The sequence below is a fragment of the Chrysoperla carnea genome, chromosome 4 (genome assembly GCF_905475395.1).
Source record: "Chrysoperla carnea chromosome 4, inChrCarn1.1, whole genome shotgun sequence".
NCBI lineage: Eukaryota > Metazoa > Arthropoda > Insecta > Neuroptera > Chrysopidae > Chrysoperla > Chrysoperla carnea.
Window position 1 is genome coordinate 56,126,113 of NC_058340.1, and position 23,708 is coordinate 56,149,820.

The window sequence follows — 23,708 nt, forward strand, 5'->3', positions numbered from 1 at the left end:
ATGCATTAATTACTAATTTGTTGATGGCTTTCATAGTAATTGTAGGTAATGTTACCATCAACTTTATTTATACATTTAGTAACATGATGACTGTTGGTTTTACCAATATTACGTCACCAAAATGACTGACAGCGTTTTAGGGAGAATAAAAGAGGTTTAAAATTTCATTCAATTTAAAGTCATATGAAAACGTGTTTATTTTGCCGAAATATATTTGTATAGTAGAATACCCTATTGTTACAATTTTGACAAATAGGAATTAAGAGTAACAAATAATGTTTCTCATTCATTTCATCATTTACTCCCAAAATTTGTAACCATTCCAGTGAGGTAAACAGCGTGCGCATGTATTTAATGTTTATGCATCCTCGTACTTCAGAGCTGGAGTTAACGACGAGCACACTACACCCCAAATATGGTACAGGGTACCGAGTACTCAACCTTTGATAAATTTTAAACGCTAGTAGTGTTTTTTTCGCTTTTGCATTTTACTCCAAAGTCACAACAAAATTTATCGATCATGGAAGGAGACCATTTAACGATAATCTTTAATATCACCTTGAAATTGATCTTTAAAGTCAAGCTAGATAGATTAAAATGGCCTACTTATATTCTAAATAAATTAGCTTAGAAAAAAATATTTTCAAACAAAAGTTTATAAGAAATATTTTTACATTTAAACTTTTGTTTTCTCTCTTACGGATTACAAAATGGTTTCTATGGACTGAAAAGCCAATTGACCTATGTTGACCTCATTTATGAACTAAAACTCACGTTTTATTGTATGAAGATAAGAGGATTGAGGAACAATTAATAAAATCCGTTGAGTAGAAATTTTTATTTTACGCTACGTTTTGTGCTTGAATTAGCAAATCTTCAGGCGATCGTAAAGTTTGAGATCCCAACATTGTCGCTCAACATTCATGTCATAGTACATATTATATATTGCCTATGGACGAGGAGACAATTCCATGGTCAAATATTTTATTTCCCATAGTATATCGGACAGTACTGTTATCATTTAAACCTTGAATCTTAGTTTTCCCTACAATATAAATAGATTAAAAATCTCAAACAAAAATTGAAATATTTCTCTTTTTTTACAGTTCAGTCTACAAGAAGAATGATGCATCAAACGTCAATCAAACAAATAAAAACTATATTGTTCCAAACACCACCAAAAGTTGTGTCCAACTAGCGAAAATAAATGAAGAAGTGTCCTCTAAGTAGTACGTCCACTAATGTTAATGGATCTATTATTATCATTACATTCAAATCATCATCTGCAGCATCAGATCAACAACAGATCATTAACATACAATGGGTCCAGGTCCACCACCTTGGACAGCATCCGAAGACAATACATATCATGCAACAAATGGCATTCCTACATTAATACCAACCGCATTAGATCCTGATCTAACACAGCATATACAAAATTGTACATGTCCATGTAATCATTTAGGTTATGGTGGTCCAACACCAAAGCGTAAAATACCAGAAGATAAAGTATTACCAGCGACAATAACGAAAAAGACACCGATACATGAGCGACGTCATCAACGTACATCGTCAGCAACACAAACGCCAGATCCAAATCGTCGTCAATATAGTAATTTCGATACCCCAACACATGTGTATGTTCAAGAACCAGGATTTTCAAGTGTCTCAGCGAGTATAACACATACACCAGTTCATGTAGGTGTAAGTTCATCCGGATTACATCATACACCAAGTCGTACATCGGCTGGTACTTCTGGTAACTATATTTATGTGGATTATGAGCGTATTCGAGTTCCATCACCAAGTCCTTCACGTGCAGCACATCAACAGCCTCCATCACGATCACCAATACGTTATTGGCAAGCTGGTAATGTCGGTCGAACTACAATATCCCAATTAAATAATTTAACACATCATCCACGACGTTATTTTGCCCAACAAGATGATTCATTTTCAACGGTTAGCAGTGAAGAAGAAGAAGTTGTTTATCATCGACGCCCATGGTGTTTATGTGTATTTTTATGTTTTTTATTAACTGCACTAAGTGCAGCTCTAGTGATACCAATGCTTGTGAATAAAACTTATTTACCGGATCAACGTGCTAATATGACATCATCGACAACAGCGCTAAACGGTGATAATCGTAAACAAAATCAAAGTGTTATTATAACAAATAAATATAGTTTATTAACACAGAAACAAAGAGTGGATATTATAAAAAAATTATTAAAAGATTCCCCATTAATAGATGCACATAACGATTTGCCTTGGAATATTAGAAAATTTGTCCATAATAGATTACGTATGTTAGATTTAAGTAAAAGTTTAAAGAATTCTGAACCATGGTCTAAATCACCATGGTCTCAAACGGATATACCACGAATGCGTGCTGGTTTTGTTGGTGCACAATTTTGGTCAGCGTATGTACCATGTGAATCACAATATTTGGATGCGGTACAATTAACATTAGAACAAATTGACGTTATTAAACGTTTAGTGAATGTATATAAACGTGATTTAGAACTTGTGTATAGTGCACGAGAAATATTGGAAGTACATCGTACGGGAAAAATTGCATCGTTAATTGGTATTGAAGGTGGACATTCGTTAGGCAATTCAATGGGTGTGCTAAGAAGTTTTTATGATCTGGGTGCAAGGTAAATATATTTAACAAAATTTTGTTTATATTCACGCTTTTGCAATAGTTTATCATGAATCACAAATTCCCCAAGTTTTGATATCAAATTATTACGAACTTTTAAGGTATTTCGATGCCGAAAAAATGAAAATGATTTTGTTTATCAATTAATCATGTATTTATACGTCTTTGGTGAAAAATTCATAGCGATTCTATTAACCGTTTAGGAGAAGTTAAATATCAAAGTCAGTTTTTTTTTTGCCAAAAAAAAGTGCACATTTCTCATAAACCGAGAATTAATATGAATTTTTCACAAAAGACCTATACAAGAGTGATTAATTAATTGATAAAATTTTAAATTTCTCTTTTTATTTTTATTTACCAAAGTAACCAAAGATTTGAAATTTTATTTATCAATTAATCATCCTTTTATACGTATTTTGTGACAAATTCAAATGGATTCTCTATACGGCTTAGGAGAAATTAAATACCAAATCAATGTTTTTTTATTTTTATACACGATTCTTAATTTTTGTATGATTTTAGAGCTTGAAACTTGAGAAATATTGATAAAAGTTTGTTATGTAAATGGTAAAACATTTTTAAAAGCATTTATTGACTAAAAAACCAACATTTATTACGACTTCTTCATATAACCACCATGTTAAAAGGGTTGTTTTTAATAATAAATTTCTCGTAAACCTTACAGAGAATCGACTTGAAATTTACCCAAAAGATGTATTAAATACTCATTAACTGACACACAAAATTTCTGTTTTTTGGTAACACTTTCGTTTTGATATCGAAACACCTTAATACGAGCATCATAAAAATCAATAGAGTTTTATTCAGGTAGTTAACGAATCGATAGAAATAAGTGTTGTTAAAACGGTTAAAATTCGAATGGAAATAAATATATTGACTTTGGTAAATGTTAGAACAAGTCTGCTAAAATCAAAACGCTAATGTAGTAAATTATTTTCATGAAAAAGAAAATAGCATCTATCTTCCGAATAATCCCTGCATCAGGGCTGACTGACCAGCCATGTTCTACCGTGTAGCTTACTGACTGTCATAAAAGTTATTTATATGCAATAAACAATATGTATAACAATTTTTAGTTTTACTAAATTCATTTAAATACCACGGCAATCATAACTGAATCTTATTTATTTATTGTACATACATTAGGGCAGACTGACCAGCCCTGTTCTAACATTTAACTAACTGACTGTTATAACCGTTATTTATATGCAATATACAACCTGTATAATAATTTTTAGCTTTTGTAAATTCATCTAAATACCATAGCAATCATAACCTTTCGATAACATATATCTGACCCCTTTTGTATCGTTCGCTTGACTGACCGCTGTATGTATGTGTACAAAATCACTTTAACCAATTCTAAAATGATCAGCTTTAGTAAATTCAAATAATTTTTTTTTGTCTGGCTATTAAACCAAAAAATATAAGATGTATATGAAGGGATCGAACGGGCATATGTATAGCATAAAATTTTTTTGAAAAGCTTATTGTGGCTTAAAATTTGCATCTAACTTTTTTTTTAGATATTTATAAACACATAAAACACCTACGCGATTCTAAATTTTGATACGGAATCTGATATTAAAGTTGATAGTGATAAAAATATATTGTGTAGGAGGTATATTATGTGAATAGCCTCTTTTAAAAACTACACTATACTACTATTTCTTGCGTGATACAGATGCTTTTTTTATCGAAGAAGTTTCACCACCACCAACAACAACAACAAAAAAAGTGCACAAAACAAAATTGTAAAAAGAGTACCTACCTACACACACACACATGCATCTCATGGGAAATCAAAAGAATTTTCAAAGATTATCATCATCATATTCTTCACTATATGTATATACTTTATATTTCAAATATAAATCATATTTATTGCGCATGATGATGGCAGATTTTCAAAAACTAGATTTTATAAAGAGCAATATTTTTATTAGAAATTTTCAACACTTACTTCACACTAAATTATTATTATTTTCAGATATTCGAAAGTTAGTGATTTTTCTTTTCTAGACTAGTTGAAAATTTTCTCAGTTTCGAACCACAAAAATATGTTTGGAACACTCCCCCCTCTCCCCAAATGGGTTTGGAGCTCTTAAAGTACATCTACGCTATAATATTATAAGAGAAAACTTTTGTTCCTTTATTTGTTTGTTTGTTTTTTTGTAATGTATAAACTCAAAAACGACTGGATCGATTTTAAAAATTATTTCACCTTCACAGAAATGTACATTGTCAGTGAGTAACATGTATTTTATTTTTAAGAAAATTAGGATTCCATACCAAAAAGTTAAAGCCCATGAAATTGTGAAGAAACTGATTTTTATAAAAGGATAACGTTCAAACTTATATAGTATGTAAATGGTTCCTACCTAAATTGTCTGAATTTTTGACATTTTGAAGTTATTACACATTTTACGAACTGCTAAAGCAATCTTTCATTCTATTTTCATTAGTATTTAATGATATTTCACAAGTATTTAATGATATTTATTTTACGCATGGAAGTAATTTTAAATAAAAAAACTATTCTCATTTCATAATATACAAATTTTTCTATAATATAGCCACTCTTCCACCCAAAGTAATATGAGTATCTTTTTTCTAACTTCCTCATTGCACATAGTACTAAACAAACACACACACATTAGAAACCTCTTTCGACATCACATTAGAAACCTCTAAAATTATCAATGTTTCTCCACGATATTATGGATGTATTATACATATTAATTGACCTCTTAAATCGCTCTCTATTGACAAAATCGCATGAAAATCCGTTGCGTAGTTTTAAAGATCTAATCATACATTGATGATGATATACATGGTATAAAAATATTGCAGAGGAAAAACTTCTTAATAACTCTGTTCAATTCAAAACTGTTCATTATTTTACGTTGCGTCCATTGAGATTATTTAGAACTAGAATATATCAAAAATTCGAACAATTTAGGTGAAAATTCCCATAATGTTTATGGATGATCATGTTTTTTCTTTCGATAAAGTTTAAACATTATTATATAGTTTTTGCTAAAGCCCATTTTTCTCATTAAAGTTAAGCGCTTCGGTATTGGTTTTATTAGACTCTTAATATTAAAAAAAAAATGTCACTTACCTACGTCAGTACCCAAAGACATAAAGTTTTCCAAACCTTTCTACTTTCACACACCCTGATTTCCATTCCGCAACTGCATTATGAATAGTCCTATTACTCAAATTTATAACATTTATGTAACTTATTGGATATATACTGGACAAAGCGAATATGAGATTATAGCACATATCATAAAATAATTTTTTATCATTTTTTGATTGTTAAAAACAATGTTTTGTGATTATATGTCGAGATTGATTTATGATAGATACATATAATCCAGTTCTTGTTTTATATGTCTCAGAAATAAAAATATCTTGAAGGTACAAATATTATCTGTCAGAGAACAAATGAACAAATTTTACATATGTTTCTTACAAAAACTAATACTAAGCTTTATATCTTTTATGTAAAAAATGCAAGAAATAATCTTCTTTTGCAATCATTTCGATTGTGTGACTTTTTTAATTTACATGTATTCACTCATAAATTGTTAAGGGTGGTTACTAAGGGGTATGATCAGGTACTATAAAGGAGGTCCAATTCTTATATAATAGGAATTAAAACAAAATAATATCACTAATCCAAAGCGGAACTTAAATGTCTTTCATGTAAATGAGGTTCCGACTAGTTATTTCTGCCGGTTTGGAAAAACCAAAAAGAAAACGCCCATAAAATTTTTTAGTCGATAGATGAATACAGGTATTAATCGAAGGAATAGTCCAAATTTCCAAATTCTTTAGAGCCGTTTAGGAGAAATCTTGCTCTCCGACTCTGGAAATGTTGTTTTGAGAAAAACGCGTTGAGTTTCAAAAGACGTTTACACTCAGTTAAATTTTCAGAGAATATACTTAAATATACGTACAGTCCGGAAAGCAAAAAAATCGTTTGGAAATTCTAAGTGGATATAACCCCTTAATTAATAACTAGAAGTATATTACGATTGAGTGGATGTAAAACCTCACTTCAGGGACATCTAGGAAAAATCTGAAGTTATTATTCTTTCGAGAAAAACGACTAAAAGGTTTCGGCATGTCGTGAGATTAAAGCACATGAGGAAACGAGGAATTTAATTTGAAGTGAATTAATAGTGCGCCACAAGATTTGAACCCAAAAAAGCAATAATAGAAGGTAAGTTTTCTTTAACCCCCGAACTAAAAAACGGGTGTTATAAGTTTGACCGCTATATATCTATGTCTGTGTGTTTGTCTGTCTCTGGCATCGTAGCACCTGAAAGCATTAACCGATTTTAATTTTTTTGGTTTCATTTGAGAGGTAATTTAACGGAAAGTGTTGTTAGTTATGTTTCAAGGGGTATGTTTTAAGAGCTTAGGTTTCTGTACCCAGAAAACTATAATTGATCAAAATCGATTCAGTTTGGAAAAGGCGTGACATATAATTTTAACATGTAAATAATTACTATGGAAATGAATGATCAAATAACTATGGCTCAATTCATTTCGAAAAGTGAAATGGTAAAATATTTGGGTAATTCAAAACAATAATTCAAAAGAACAAAGTCAACTCAAATTTTTTCAAATTCAATTAAAATATTTCCAAAAATTTGTCCCAAAAAATGATAGCTCTCTACGTATTATTTTCATCTCATCTAATGCCCTTGACCATCACTTTGATATTGATTTTAGAAGGAGTGTTATACGTTTAAACAGAGAGAGAAAATTTAAAGCTAAGTTTACAAAAATCGGACTATAAGGAATGAAACGCATTTGCCGGGGTTTTTTTTAATTTTTTAAATTTCACTTGTTTTAACTATTTTAAAATATTTAGTAACTTTTCTACTAAAAACTCTTTTTTCTACTAAAAGTACACCAGGAGCATTAGAAAAGTTCATTTCGGACTAAAAATCATTTCCGATTGACTTATAAAAATTCGATTTATATCACAGAAGGCGGATTGAAATATTTTGTTAACATTCGGATATGTTGTAAGGAAATTTATGATCCTTTTTTTTTATTTTCTTCTTATCAATAAGTATCAATGAAAATGAAATTTTAAAATCAATTACAAGCACATAAAATACAAAACAGAAATTTTCATCCATATAATACATCTTAAAGTATATAAAGATTACTGTGTAATAAAACTACTTATATTCGTAAAGCCTATTCATGTAGCAGCTGGACAATCAAACCAGATAATGAGTGCAATGACTGATATTAATATCAATTTCAATATCATTTATATAACCCGGTCATCTTAGTCAAAATAAAAAAAACTTTTAACAAACAAAAAACCGACTTCAAAAGAAAATCTTTTGCCTTCAATATTTATTAATATAAGGTATTAAATAAATATTTAATTAGTATTTAATGGATAATTATGGAAGAAACCTCATAATAGAATGGGATTCACGATTGACCTTGTCTATTATATGGTTTTTATAAATATTGACCCTGCACTGAAAGTTTTGTTATACGTTGAACCGTTTTGAAATTGACGGCGCAGAGGATCGAGCGCTTAGCTATTTTTACCTTAGCGCAGGATCAATGCGTGTGAGCGAATATACATTCTTTACATTTTAAATTTTCGTAGAATTCACCCTTTTAAAAGATTTTAGTTCAGCTATTGGTGGTATAAAACTCCGAGGAAGTTAACTATTTTTTCATAAAACACATTGATATAAAAAAAAACGTTATCTTAAAGTCTACTCGAACTTGTTATTGATAAGAAATAGATGAACATCTCTGATCAGCCTGAAAATTAAGGTCAAATTCAAGGAATCTAAAATCTATCTACCGCGTTTTTCGCCTAAAAAATCTTCTGTATTTAAGTTTCCAACGATATCAAATTTTTTCCTTTATTCATAAAAATGCTATACTATGTATTACGACGTTCGGTAAAAAACGTATTTCTGAATAGTCAGAACAAAAATGAACGAATTTCAAGTTTGCCATCAACAAATATCCACATAAAGCATCTCAAGAGCTTTAAAAAGCACATACATAGTATCAAAAAATAAAAATTTTTACACATAAAAATGTAATTAGATTTTAGTATACTAGTCTCTACTATTCGCTCCGAGCGTGAATTTCGTTTCCATGACAACGATACACTACTTTAATTATAGAATTAATGGATGCATATATAATTGTGTGGATTGCATTGAAAACTTACATTTAAAATTTAATATTCTTGTTTCACAAATTTAAATAAATAATTACGATAATTAACATTTGAAAAATAATATTTGTACAATTTGATTTCTTATTTTCACAATTTTTAATGCATTAAGTTTAATTAATTAGTGTTTTTCAATCATTTTAATTTGACAGTTTCTATATCATTAACATGTAAATAATTGCAAATTAGTCATAACAGCCCACTTTATCTCCAAAATTTTTCACTTAAAGCGCTGGCATCGATTTTATTATCCCTACCATGACTACGCACACAACGAATAGTAGCGTAACGTGTTACGGTGTTATTCGTGTTTTCTTGTATTTTCCTTTTTTTTTTTTGTTGGCTATGGTGCAATAAAGTTTATTTTCATGATTTCAAACGTAAATTAAAATTTTTATTTTAATCAAAGATGATCTTCTTAAAGTGTAAAAATATCCTTCCATTAAAACAAAACATATATTTTCAAGTTTCAAATAGAATTATTTATGGATTGGGGATCTCTTTCCTTTGCATATATATCCACGTGGGTTAAAAGTACTTTATGTAGATATTTATTGAATAATTCCCGTGTTCTCATGAGTTTACCACGATAATGCCTTAAGTGCAACGTTATACCTAACCAAGCTTATTTTTTTTGAAAACATTTTGTACTTACCACCTCTGTTTTACTACTCCTTCATTTTACCGTATACACATAGCCGTACCGAAGGAATGCAGGGATGCTACTCTCCCTGCACCTAGATACTCATATTTTAGAAATTTTTGGGCCAAATTCACGTTTGGACCAAAAACTGTACACCTACTACTACTTTACTGTTAACAAGAATGATTTTTCATAGAACCCAGGTCATCAGTTGAAATTTCAAATTTATTTTGAATCACGAGATAAAAATTTGGCAATAGACGCACCCAAAAAATTAATTGTAAGTTTGACCGCGTATCAATACAATTAATTTGGAGGACAGAAAAAACGGGACATAGAATGACGAGGAAATAAAAAATTTTAAACACCTCCGATAAGTATTAGTATAATAGAAATATTTACCGCATGAAACGTTTTATAGGCTTTTTTTTTTGGAATTTATCATGTATATAAAATTTTGTTATCGATAATTTAATAGATTTCACGAGTAAGGATATTGAAAACGATTTTTATCAGAATCCTTACCAGGAGTCCGAAATTATCATCATCCTCATGACACTGAATGTAATTGTTTTAAGTTGTGCATCTTTCGATTCTTCAGTAAGGATATCGTATACAATATTGATCGGAAAGCTTGGTAGTGGCGTATGTGAGGTTCTAATCAGCCACGGATCAAGTAAAAAGATCCACCTCTTGTTAAAAACATAACGCTTCATGGAATCTAACTCCAGGAACATTATCCGAGAATATTATATATTTCAGATCAGAGTTAAGGATGTAATTCTTGTCAAAAAGGTAACACTCCATCTGGTGCATCTCAAATGTTATCGTGAACGATTAGGTTCAGAATTTTTACGATTTTCGAATCAAACTAAATTATAATAAGCATATTAAATCTTTGAAATTAACATTTACTTGTTTTAGAAATCGCAAAACGTAAAAAATTGACCACAAAATTTTCAATTTCGTTTTTCGAGATCGAGAAAACAATAATTTACTGTCAAGACGTAAAAATTGATTTATTTTTATATTCTCCATCCCCTTAAGCAACGAAATATTCTTCTTCATATTCACAATCAGTTATAGTATTATGTCAATAATTTTATATTTATATAATATACCTTATACTTCAGACTAAAGAGAATTTTTTTCTGCATTAAATTACAGGAGTTATTTTTTTTATTTAAATAGATTCAATATCACGTACTCAAAGTAAATATACAAAATCCTTACAAAAACAGGCGGGGGAAGTGCCTCCGTTTTAAGTAAAACCGTTTTAGGCCATATCTGCATAACCATGCACTTTAGACCAAAAATGGTAACAACCTTTATTGTAGATAATTAAATTACCTACCTTTTTTATGACTTATACGACTATGACGATTTAATTATTGACTATTTGACCGATATGTCTTCTAATATTTGTTTAAACAAGAAACTGATAATAACTTAACTTTTAAATCTACAAATTTGCTAAAACATTTACTTTAAACATTTTTTTCTAAAATTAATATTTATGAAGATATAACGCGTTTAATGTTGCAACCACCGGGTGCAAGGTAAATAAAAAAGAAGTGTACATAGCGTAATGATAGAAATTCAAGATATATGTAAAATGTTACCGTTGGTGACATAATTAGCAATAAATAGTTTGCCTTCTGACCTGCAAAAGCAGCGACCAGCCATTGACAATTTTGAAAATTTTTCGATTTAAAAGTAATTATCAATTTCTTGTTTAAACAAATGTTAGAAGACATATCGGTCAAGTAATCAATAAGTAAATCGTCATAGTCGTATAAGTACAGCAAAAAAAAATTGTGTACAAAAAAGTAGGTAATTTAATTATCTACAATAAAGCCTATTGCCATTTTTGGTCTAAAGTGTACAGTTATGGAGATATAGAATAAAACAGTTTCCCATAAAATGGAGGCACTTCCTCTGCCAATTTTTGTAAGGATTTTGTGCATTTACATTTTGTACGTGATACTAAACCTATTTAAATAATAAAATAACTCCTGTAATTTAATGCAGAAAAAAATTCTCTATAGTCTGAAGTATAATATACCTTATAATAATTTTCATGAATATTTTAAGATAATAAATTAAATGTATTTGAAATTTGACCTATATATAAAATAATAAAATAACAATAATAATAATGAAATAAAAATTTTTTAGTTACATATAAAAAGAAATGGGGTGAAACAAGTATGACCTTAATTTTATTTAATAAAATGAGTGTTGAACCATAAATTAAAACGCATTGACCATAAATTTGTATAATGTTTACATCTTGGATACATAATTTATGAATCAATCAATGAAATAAATAATTTATTATTTATTATATACATCACGATTTAATTACATTAGCAAACAAGTTATGTACTATAATACAGTATACAGGGCTAAACAATATTGTTGATTGCGTTCACTCAATTTTGAATGCTAATTCCAATTTTTTTCTCACCTAAAAATGTATTCCATGAATAAATGAAAATCAAAAATTATATGCCCGTGACTTCAAAGGCCCATTGCTAGACTTAATGCCCGAGGCCTCCTTAAACAGTACGATCTTAAAATTAAGTTGTAAGTGGTCAATTTTTCAAGTGATGGTCGAATAATAGGAGTTTGGGAAAATTCCATGCTTTCGTGCACATGCATCGATTTACTTCTACTATTTGATTGTACAAATCAATTGATGTAAATTGCCTGAGCATGTATGCTAAGCAGAACTTTCTAGATGAAGTAAACAAATGGTGATTTTGGGAGTTTTTATCGTTACTGTGTAAATTAATCAATCCTTCTTGAGAAAAATGCACTAAAAAGTTTTACAAAACACGGTTCCTGTATGCTAACCCACAGTGCATTTTTCCGGAATATTAATTAGCTTATGCCATTTCTGACTACTAGGTTATCCACTGGAACCATTATATGCTATTCAAGACTATAAACTTACTTTGTGCCAAATTTCATCTAAATCCGTTCGGTAGTTTTTACGTGAAAGAGTAACAAACATGCATTCGTCCATACATCCATCCAAACTTTCACAGTTTTAATATATATCAGACATATTTAATTGCGCCCACAATATTTATTAAACTGACTCGTCGGGAGGAACCCAAAATTATGTTGAATTTTTTTGGTTCTATACCAAAACAATTCGGCCATTATGAAAACCACTTCCACGTGGATCAGTGAATGAACGCAATCACAGGGTTAGCCAAAAAGCAAAATATCCCACAGATCCGTGGAAACTCATAGCCATAGAAAAAGGAATTTGTTTAAATCGTATATTCGCATTCGGGACCTCTTAAAAATTCAATATTTAATATAAATGTATTTGTATTAGAAAATTAAAAACTTTACAGAAAATTTGTACATTTTAAAACTGATCATTATGTTTAGAACAAAAAAGAGTACTTAAAGGAAAATTGCTTTTCAAAATAGAAAATATATGTATTGAAATAGAAATTCTACATTCTACAGTTTCTTTAAAAAGTTCTTGTCTATAAATAAAAAAGTTTATCACGTAATTTGGCAAAGTTTAAATTGTTTTATCAAGAAACAGATATATATGTATGATAAGCATAATATATATTATATAATTTATGAGGCGAAAATCTGGTGCTATCTCAGCACAACCTTCGTATACGGTATGTACACATCGAAATAATTTTTCGTTTAGTTTAGATTTTTGTTGCAACTATTCCAACTCACCCGACCCGTGAAAAAGTTTTTGACTTGAAAATTACAATTAAAATCAAAATTACCCAGAACAAGACATTTTAAAGGCAAGAACAAGACATTTTAAGACATTTTAAAGGCAAGTTCTGGAAAAAATTAGATTCTTTTAAACGAACACGTAATTCAAAAATGAACATTCCTAAATCGGATTTTATGGTGAGTGCATGCAATATCGTCTTTCTTATCTAATACAACCTTTGTAAAAAAAATTAATACATACTTGAAACTTTGTGAGTGGTTTCCTTTTTGGTGAGCTTATCAAACTTCTCTCTACGAAATTTTTTGAAAGTGCTGCGTTTTCCAATGAGCATGCTAACGGCATATTTAAGCTATCGGTCTAAAAAATCGAGACATGGAATTTTTCGGACACTATGACCCTTTAATAACATTAATAATTATTAAGCAATTCAGCAAAAGTGAACTATGTATGTATTGAAAAACAAAAATACTTAAGAACGGGCATGTTCGATATAGTAGACAAGCTCATCGATGCAGTATTTTTGTCGGACAAAATATTTTGTTGTTAAATAATTATTAATGTTATTAAGTATTCACTGTGTCCGACAAATTCCCTGCAACGTTTTTTCAAATCGATAGTTTAAATATTACGATATCATGCTCATTTGAAAACGCAGCACTCTCTCGAAAAAGTCGAAGAGAGAGTTTGGTAGACTTGCCAAAAAGAAGCCACTCACAAAGTTTCAAGTATGTATTAATCATTTAACAAAGCACCTTTTCTGTCTCATAGGGGCAGGGAACGAAATCTTAACGATACCAAGGTTGAATTATTAAAGCGTATTATAAATATAGCCTCATTTCGGACTTAGATGATAAGAGGTTTAGAATGCTAACATAAAAAAAATTCAACAAAAGTTTTTTAATATATTACCAAGTATGAGAATGAGATGCGATCAATCATTTTGTATTTATAAAATATATTATTAATACAATATTATTAATTTATAATTAAACATAGTAAGTTTATAGTAAGGGAAGGTGTAGTTCCAACCCAGAATCAAAACATCGAAATATTAGCATAAATGTACTTTTTAAAACCATGCATTAAACTATCACAACGGAAATTTTATCTGTTTAAAGCTTTGAAAATTCACTACTGGAATTGCCAACAGAGTGAGAACCACGTCTCAAAGTAGATTGACAAGGATAATAAATGTCGAGGCCTGGTCATAATACGCATGTCTTAATATACAACATAATATCCTGGCGCGTATTTAAAATAAGATTATACCACTTTTAAATAAAGTTAAAACAGTATATTTTGAACAAATTACCATTTTACCATTTTTAAAATTTTTTTTCATAGAATTAACACAAAATTATCTAACAATATTACTCGTTTGAACGTTAAAACAAAATAAAATTTTATTTATTTATTTTAAGCACATGTGAATTTGAAATATAAACACATCATTGAAGCAGCTGATTCCGGTTATACGATCATTGAATACCAGGCCTCCAAAATGGTGTTTCTCCGTCAGCTGTTTGAATATTGTATTTTCATCTTTCTTAATCTACTCTGTGACGCCAAAATATATATACTTGGTATACACTGGGCTTATCTATTTAAAATATATGATCTAAGGCTTAAAGCATTGTTATCCAAAAACACTAAGTACTTTCTTCGAGAAAATGAACAGAAAACATCTATTGATGAAAACCATGGAATATTATGTATCTTTCTTAGTACAAAATCATAATCTACCATAAAGCACATACCATTGTACCTGAGATCACTAACACCAATTTTATTTGAAGAATGCTACATTATCATCAATTAACATGGTTTGTATTTTATTTTCAAAAAAGTTAGGGTTCCACACCAAAAGTTCAAATTCATTTTTATCGTTATTAAGTTAAAATATATAAGAGTAAATTTTTTACATAATTTGCACAAATATTGTTTAAACAAGATAAATAACTAGCAGTTATCCACGTTATAGCCCTCTTAGCTTCCCTTTCTTCACTATTTAATGGATTGTAACTTTTAGTGCAAATTCCTAATAATTTTGAAAAGAAAATGAGGCCATGTAACTTGCTAATAATGTAGCATTCTATAGATGAAAGTATTTTTAAAATTGGTTACGTGGTGAACTCAAAAATTTCGGTTTCACTATTTAAAGGATTTTTTCTTTTGGTACGGAATCTTAATTTTTTTTGAAAATGAAATATAGCCCATTTCAATTGCTGATAATAAAGCATTCTATAGGTGAAAGAGTTTTTAAAATCGGTTAAGTAGTGAACTGTATTTATTTCCATACAAACTTTCATTCCCCATTTCGTCCTTTTAGGGGATGAATTTCGATGTTTCAAACTTCTATCACTAGCGATGTAGGCTGGGCGTCAATACATCAGTCAAGACATTGCCTATTCCCTCTCCGGATTAATTCCCCCCTCCGAAATGTTTCTGATTTTAAATAATATCCCGAGTAAAAATATTCATTGATGCGACTAAACAGCCAAAAGATTTACCTTGAGGATTATTTATAAAACAATATTATACAATGGCCACCTTCCCAATAGACATCAGAACAAGCTTTTCCCATTTTTGCGTTAGTTTATTCGAAAACAAAAACTGACTCTAGCCAGCGTTCTGATAAAATACCGCCATTTCAATAAAAAAAGCTGCCCAGTAAATTGCAATATTTGCCAAGAAATGCAGTATGATTGAAGGTGCATAGTACTCTAGGTACCACATCTTACCTTATATATATATGGTATATGAATGTATATGTTATATGATGAATATATTATTATTATTATGAATTTAGGGGTGGTTTTCAATAATGAGGTTGTTTACTAGATATGAGCAAATGTATATTGTGATCGATTGCTCATTTAATTTTCATTGTTTATGTAATAATAACATCATAGAATAATATATATAAGTATATGTGCAATAATATATGTGTATATACAAGTGATTTTTAATTTTTTACTTAAAAAAAAAGACTTTTTAATTTAAATTTAAAAAAACAAAAAACCCGACGAAGTTAAATATAAACTGAAAAGAAAAAAAAAACAAATTCAGCAGTTTACATAGCGACTTAAACAGTCGGGACCCATTATTAGGAAGATTTGAAGATGTAAATTTTAATGGGTCCCGACTGGTAAAGTCGCTATGTAAACTGTTTAACTTGTTTTTTTCTTTTCAGTTTATATTTAACAGGATTTTTGATTGTATTTGGCGACTTTAATTGTATGCTTTCTCACAATATGGCGTCTGGTAGTCACCATATTAACTATCATGATTTTCATATCTTCACTCGCAAGGCTAAGGCAAATCGATTGACGTCTGAATTATCAAAATCGGTCCACGCGTTTGGTCTCTAGTGTGACATATAGGAGCACACATATATAGACTGATGAACACATTATCACTCCTTTCCGTTACTCAGTCGGGTAAAAATCTACTTTTTTTTAAATACAAATTTTTCTTAATATCATAGAAGAAATTCAAAGAAGAAAAAAAATCATAGTTGTATTCATTTAACGGTACTTACATATGATTCGAGAAGATTTGTATACAAAAATCACCTGTATAATATACAATCATGTAGCTATAGACACAACTACTTATATAGGCTATGTTGATTGTTGAATAAGTACTTACTATACTCAACTGTCTCTATCTTTACTGTGAATATGCTAGTCTTTGTATGAGCATAGATACTAAAGAAAGCATTCGACTATACAGTATGCCTCATATATCACTGGCCACCTTATAAAAAAAAAAATCTAAAAAGATTTCCTAGATTACAGAAACATCTGGAAAAAAAGTTAGAAACGTTGGAAAAATACGAAATTGGTATCAGAAGATCTGGTTGATGGTGGGGAGGTGAAGAACGACCTTATACTGTCTCTTATACTATTGGACAATATATAGCTCTCTCAAAAAAGCTCAAACCTTTTCACAAAGCAAACATTCTTCAAAATTAAGATATTTCATTTATCTTTCTTTCAACCTTCGGTATAAATCGGTAGGAGATGATAATAGATTTTGGCATTGGTATCAAAAATAAAAATGTACAAGGTTTCAAATGATCTATTGAAATCTGGGTTCAATCCTTTTTCGCAGAGAAACAATTATTTGAAATTTCAGTTAAATTTCAGTTAAATTTCAGGTCGATCTTTACCCATCTGATAACCAGATGAGACATTTTTAAACATACCTATTACAGTTTTTCTATCGAAAAGAGTTCATGGCTATTTTTAATATAATTAATTTTAATTAATTTTTTCCATGAACAGTTTTTTTTCAGACAAGCTCATACCATTAATGTCGTAATTAAATTATCTTTCTTCTGATACTAATTTCGATTAGCTAACAGATTGGTGAAGTTACCTCATCAAGTATGAACAGATAAGTCAATATAAGTAACTACACCGATCCGTTAGTTAAGATATTTTTATAACGAAAATAATGGTATAGGCTTGGCTTAGAAAAACCTTTCATGGAAAAAATTAATTAAAATTATTTAAATTAAAAATAGCCATGAACACTTTTCGATAGAAAAAATATGATAGGTAAAATTTTTAACAAAAAATCAGTAAAATTTCATCAAAAATATGTCTCAACTGGTTATCAAATGGGTGAAGATCGACTTTATGTCTCTTGTACTATTATACCATGCATATATGAAATATACATAGTATATTAAGTTTAGTCCCAAGTTTGTAACGCTTAAAAATAATGATGCTAGGAAAAAAATTTTGTCATAGGTGTTCATAAAATCACCTAATTAGTCCATTTCTGGTTGTCCGTCCGTCCGGCCGTCTGTGGACACGATAACTCAAAAACGAAAAAAAGATATCGAGCTGAAATTTTTACAGCGTACTCAGGACGTAAAAAGTGAGGTCAAGTTCGTAAATGAGCATCATAGGTCAATTGGGTCTTGGGTCCGTAGGACCCATCTTGTAAACCGTTAGAGATAGAACAAAAGTTTAAATGTAAAAAATGTTCCTTATAAAAAATTAAACAACTTTTGTTTGAAACATTTTTTCGTAAACATCACTGTTTACCCACGAGGGCGTTAATTAGGTGCAAATTTTATAGTATGCATTAATATAAGTGTATATCAGTGTGTGTGTGTTTATTTAAAAGTGAATATCTTTTGTTATTTACGTGACGTCAAAAAAACAAACGATTGCGCATCTACACTGTCTATACATTTTTGTATGTGTTATGTGATAAAGAAATCAACATTGACTATGCATGGTATTTCAACAATTAACAAAGTCAATTGTTTCTTTTCACTTGTTATATATTGTGATTGGTTTACTTGCGCATTTTACCCATTTTCCTCTATTACTATATTATGTTAACTTTATAATAATTACATAATTCATTATAAAAACGTCGTACAGTTTCATGCTTTCATGCAGCTATTGTAAAGATTTTGTTATGATTTAATTTTTTTTTGTATTTTTTTTATTTCTGAATATATTGTTCATATAGTTTATTATTTTGTGATGAGTTTATAAGGTTATCTTAATTTTTAAATAATGTCAAAATTGTTTTCAACTTTAAGGGGTGTTTTTTATTTAAGGTAGTACTATCGGTAATTGATTTTGCATTCAGAATTTAATGAAACTTGGCATAGTTGTCCGTTATTGAACTGAAACAAAGATATTTTAAAGATATTTAAACATTTATCCTTATGGGAAATAACAAATTTTATTTTATTTCACAAAACTGGACGTTCAGATTTTCAGTTCTCTGAAGGCCTCTAAAAATTTAACTGGTTAATTATGATATAATAATGGACAACTATGCCAAGTTTCATTAAATTCTGAATGCAAAGTCTAAATTACCGATAGTACTACCTTAAGTATTTTTTTTTATTGTACTATCTTTAATGGAGCTTTTTAGAAAATCAAAAATTTTCTTATAAATAATCCCATTTTCTCATCGAAGTTTACGCTTTTATTCTTGAGTATCTCAAATTGAGATTCTTAATATAACTAACTATATTTCATGATGATAGGAATACTCAAATATATAAAAAAAATACTTTTGTAAGGATTGCAGGAATAATAACTCTCATTTTTTGTATTTGAATTTTAACCATTCAAGGGATGGTCCACTAGATTATAACTTTAAATCGCGAATATGGGTGTAAATATTAGACTGAGAGAAAAAAAGATCATAAGATACGGTTATATACGATTTAACGAAAAATTTGCAATTTTTTTTATTTTCGTAACAACAATTTCAATGTCACAATCGCAAAATGGGCCATAGCTCGGTCCCAAATCATAATAGAGAGCTCTATTTTTTTTAAATTTTCGGTTTTTTAAGCCCTTTACAAATTTTAAGTCGCATCTTGTTAAGTTGAAAATTCGTTGACAAACTTAATTTTGCAATTAAGGAATTTTTGAGTATGGGTACAGGCAACAAAATTGCTAATTAAAATTGACATTTTACCCTTTCGATTTCCTTCAAACTGATTGCAATCGGATAAAAGCTCAAATCTTGCTGCCTGCCAAAAGTCAACAACTTTTTTTCAGACATTTATTGCAAAATGGAATTGTGCAAAAAACGATTAGGTCGCATGAAACGTTCCAAACTTAATTTTGTTCGTTGAGGTTTCAGCTACAAGATAGAAAGGTTAATTTCATAACAAACAATTATTTGCAAATGAATAAATTCAATTGAAAAATAAAATTTTTTTAGGAATTTTTACGCATTTATTTGCAAAAATTTGCATCAAGTTATAGAAAATCAACTAAGGAACAAAGTATCATTGCTTTCAATCCAGCCGAATTCATTTAATAACTCCAGTCCCCAGATTCCGGGCGATTAAACTCGGCGCTATATTATGTGGGTACCCCCCCCCAGACATTACAAAACTTCTGACCTGTAACCGAAAACAACACGTACAATTCGTAACTCGGCCTAATTGGCCTAATATTCCGATTTTTATACCCAAAATCCTCCTCAGTCCTCTTATGAAGTTAATAATTATGATTAATTTTTGTTCACAGATATGTAACGTTAACACATACATGTGATACACCATGGGCAGAAAGTTCCAGTATACATGAAGATGGCTTCGTAGAACCGTTACCAGAGGGTAATAATGGTCCACCAGGTTTAACACCATTTGGTTTAAGTATTATACGTGAAATGAATCGGTTAGGTATGATGGTTGATTTATCGCATACTTCGGTGGCAACAATACGTGCAGCTTTGAATGTGACAAAAGCACCAGTAATATTTTCACATTCAAGTGCATATGCTGTATGTAATTCAACACGTAACGTGCCAGATGATATATTAAAATTATTACCAAGAAATCGTGGAGTTGTTATGGTTAATTTTTATGCGAATTTAGTGAATTGTAATGGAACAGAAATCGCATCAATGAACGATGTGATTAGCCATATAAAGCATATTCGTAAAGTCGCTGGCATTGATTATGTAGGTTTAGGGGCTGGATATGATGGCATTAATGCAACACCAAGTGGCTTAAGCGATGTCTCCAAATATCCACAATTATTATCAACATTATTAGCGGAACCAGGATGGACTGAAAATGATATTTTAAAATTAGCTGGTTTAAATATACTACGTGTGTTCAGTGATGTGGAAAAAATACGTGATGGATGGAAATTAGCTGCTGTGCCACCAGCAGAAGATATACATCCTCCATCTGATCTACCAGATGATGCACCTAAATGCCAATATGATCATTCCTGACATCGGCATTTAGGGTGTCCATCAGCGGCATCGTCATCGGTTAACACGTAAAATTAGTTTCAAAATTTTATCCGAAGTAAACATAATATACTGTCGATTGCGAATCAATTAAAATGAAATACTACAGTAATTATTATTCATTATAAAGCTTATTCGTTTTAAAAATACGTTAATATTATGTACATTAAACATTAAGGTAACCACACACACTTATTTTGTCCACGGGCATTTGTCGGGACTTAAAGGAATGTGTGGTTAACTGCATTTTTTTCGGGTTTTAAATGCGGGATAGAATTTTTAGATAAATGGATGCTTTTACATTGCTGGTCAAAGTGAGTCCGTATTAACATGTATCTCTTTTGCAGCTTTGAACTAGACGTGCCTTGTTGGTTAAATTATCCCTTCCAAAGAAAAGGAATGAGTTTGTGGCCCATCTGTATCTAATACTGGATAACGAAATTAATGGGGATAGACCGCAAATATATTTTATCTTCTTCACTCATATGACTCGAACATTAAAAAAGGGCTTTACTACCAAAATATGTCTAATTTTATAATTGTGGTATAAGAAAAAACAGAATAATGATTAGCCAAAATGATTAAATAGTATCAATTAAAAAAATTAAGTAAAAAATTTTTTCGGTAAAGATTTCTGCTAAGCTCTTAACTTTCCCACCTTATATATATGTATATATACAAATTCCTCTCTCAGAAGGCAGAACCGTACGTTAGCATCTAGTTTTGTTTTAGGGCAAGATCCTTCCTAATGTAGGTTTTACATTTTCTCCTTTACTCTACGAACTTAAATTCTCAGATCTTTTTGGTCTCTCTAGAAAGCGAAAAAGTTATCTGAATGAAATAATAAAAGACCAAATATGTTATCGTCCGGGGGAAAAGTTGATTTTTGATGAGAGGGGGTAATTACGAATATAGTAAGCCAGTAAAAATGCAATTTAACTGCACACTAAATTACGGATCCAATATTTTTTTTAAGGTTATGGATCACTTTCTCAGAATAAAATCACGAAATGCAGACAAGAAACGTTTGAAGAAACGTTTTTTTCCGAAATATCGGAAACAATGCACTTGAGGACAAAAGTCATTTATTCTTGTAGAGAAAAGAAATCGCATCTTATGTTTCCCCTTTTTTTTTGTAAAACTTGAATCGGTAGTTTAGTGTGAAGTTGACCAAAATAAACATCTATTTTTACTAGCCTGTATAATACGTCCTAACCACCATGTTGCTTTAGATCAACTAGGTAACATTTAATTTAATTAGTCACATTAAAAAAAATCTCCAATGCGCAAATATCTACTTACTGATTTGTTTAAACATTTTGAGATTTTAAAAATTAATTCTATATATTGCAAGGTAACCACCGAGGTAGGTAGTCATAAGATTAATTTACAAAAACGTAACATAATTTTAACGACGGACGATAAAGGTAAAACTATGTCATATTATATTGTACCATTAATAATATATAGTTTTCTAAATATCACTCTGGTCCAAGTGAGTGTGGTAACATTATAGTTACATTATTTAAACGCATACCTACAACCTACAAAAAGACATACACCCTTTAAAATGACAATTAAAACCCTTGATCTGCCTGAATATTTAAATTCTATATTATATATTATGATATTTTAATGAGCTTAAACGTATAGATTAGTGATGGGACGAATATTCGCTTATTTTTTAACATTCGCAAAAAACGCGAATGTTTTGCGAATGTTTTTGACAAAAACCCACCCACACAACCCACATGATTTATCATAAATTGCAAAATAACCCCAAACTTCACTAATATGTGCCATGGAGGTTATAAAGAAGGAGAACGATCGCTATAGAAAATATTGTCCCCAAAATATGGACAAAATAAGTGAGGCGCTGGGATCGCTAAGTTGTCTCATTAAAAGCGGGCTGTTCTGCGCTAATTTCAAATGATCTATCAACGTTTGATATACGTGTATATAATATCATTCAAAGGAAAAAAAGCAAATAATGAAATTATTATTAATTATTATTATTATTTACTATATTACTTTATAAAATTTGAATGGTACTAACTTCATCTACTTGTATTCATAAACAGCTAACTTCGCAGATACGACTTACCGACGACAGCGCGGCTAGTGGCTGAAAAATGAACTATAAATTTTACAAATATTCAGGGACAGGCTCGCTAATGCTTTAGCACGTAGCGATCGTTCTCCTTCTTTATAACCTCCATGAATATGTACTTTACTCATATTTTTAGATCACTTTTTAATCACTGTTAAATTTGAATGTTGGACAAATGCAATTATAGTAGACTAACCTCAAATTTAAAAAAAAAAAATCTGAATTTTCCTTTCATAGACTGATATGGTTTGTTTTTAATGGACTTATACGACGGACTCTTTAACGCTAAAACAGAATTATATGTAGCAACTCGACCCATAAGGTATTCCACTACCGTGACTACCATTGTCCATGGCTACCCTGTGACTAAAATACAACAACAAATTTCGTAGAAAAGTGATGAAAAAACTCAAAAGTTAATAAATTAATATTAAGAGAACATGTTTTAAAAATAGTTTCATTTGAAATATCTTTACAGTTGCTGAATCACTTCTTAATGATGTCTTCAGTATTATGAAAACATCTATAAAAACTGTTACA

The 23,708-nt window shown here is 30.0% G+C and overlaps 1 protein-coding gene across 1 annotated transcript; it reads left to right on the plus strand.

Moving 5' to 3' along the window:
* Nucleotides 1-1,320: 1,320 nt before the first annotated feature.
* On the plus strand, nt 1,321-21,040 carry LOC123298812 (dipeptidase 1-like). Its single transcript, XM_044880909.1, has 2 exons — nt 1,321-2,660; nt 20,326-21,040. Exons 1-2 carry the CDS (start codon nt 1,321-1,323, stop codon nt 21,038-21,040), a joined length of 2,055 nt encoding a protein of 684 aa, XP_044736844.1.
* The last annotated feature ends 2,668 nt before the right edge of the window (nt 21,041-23,708 follow it).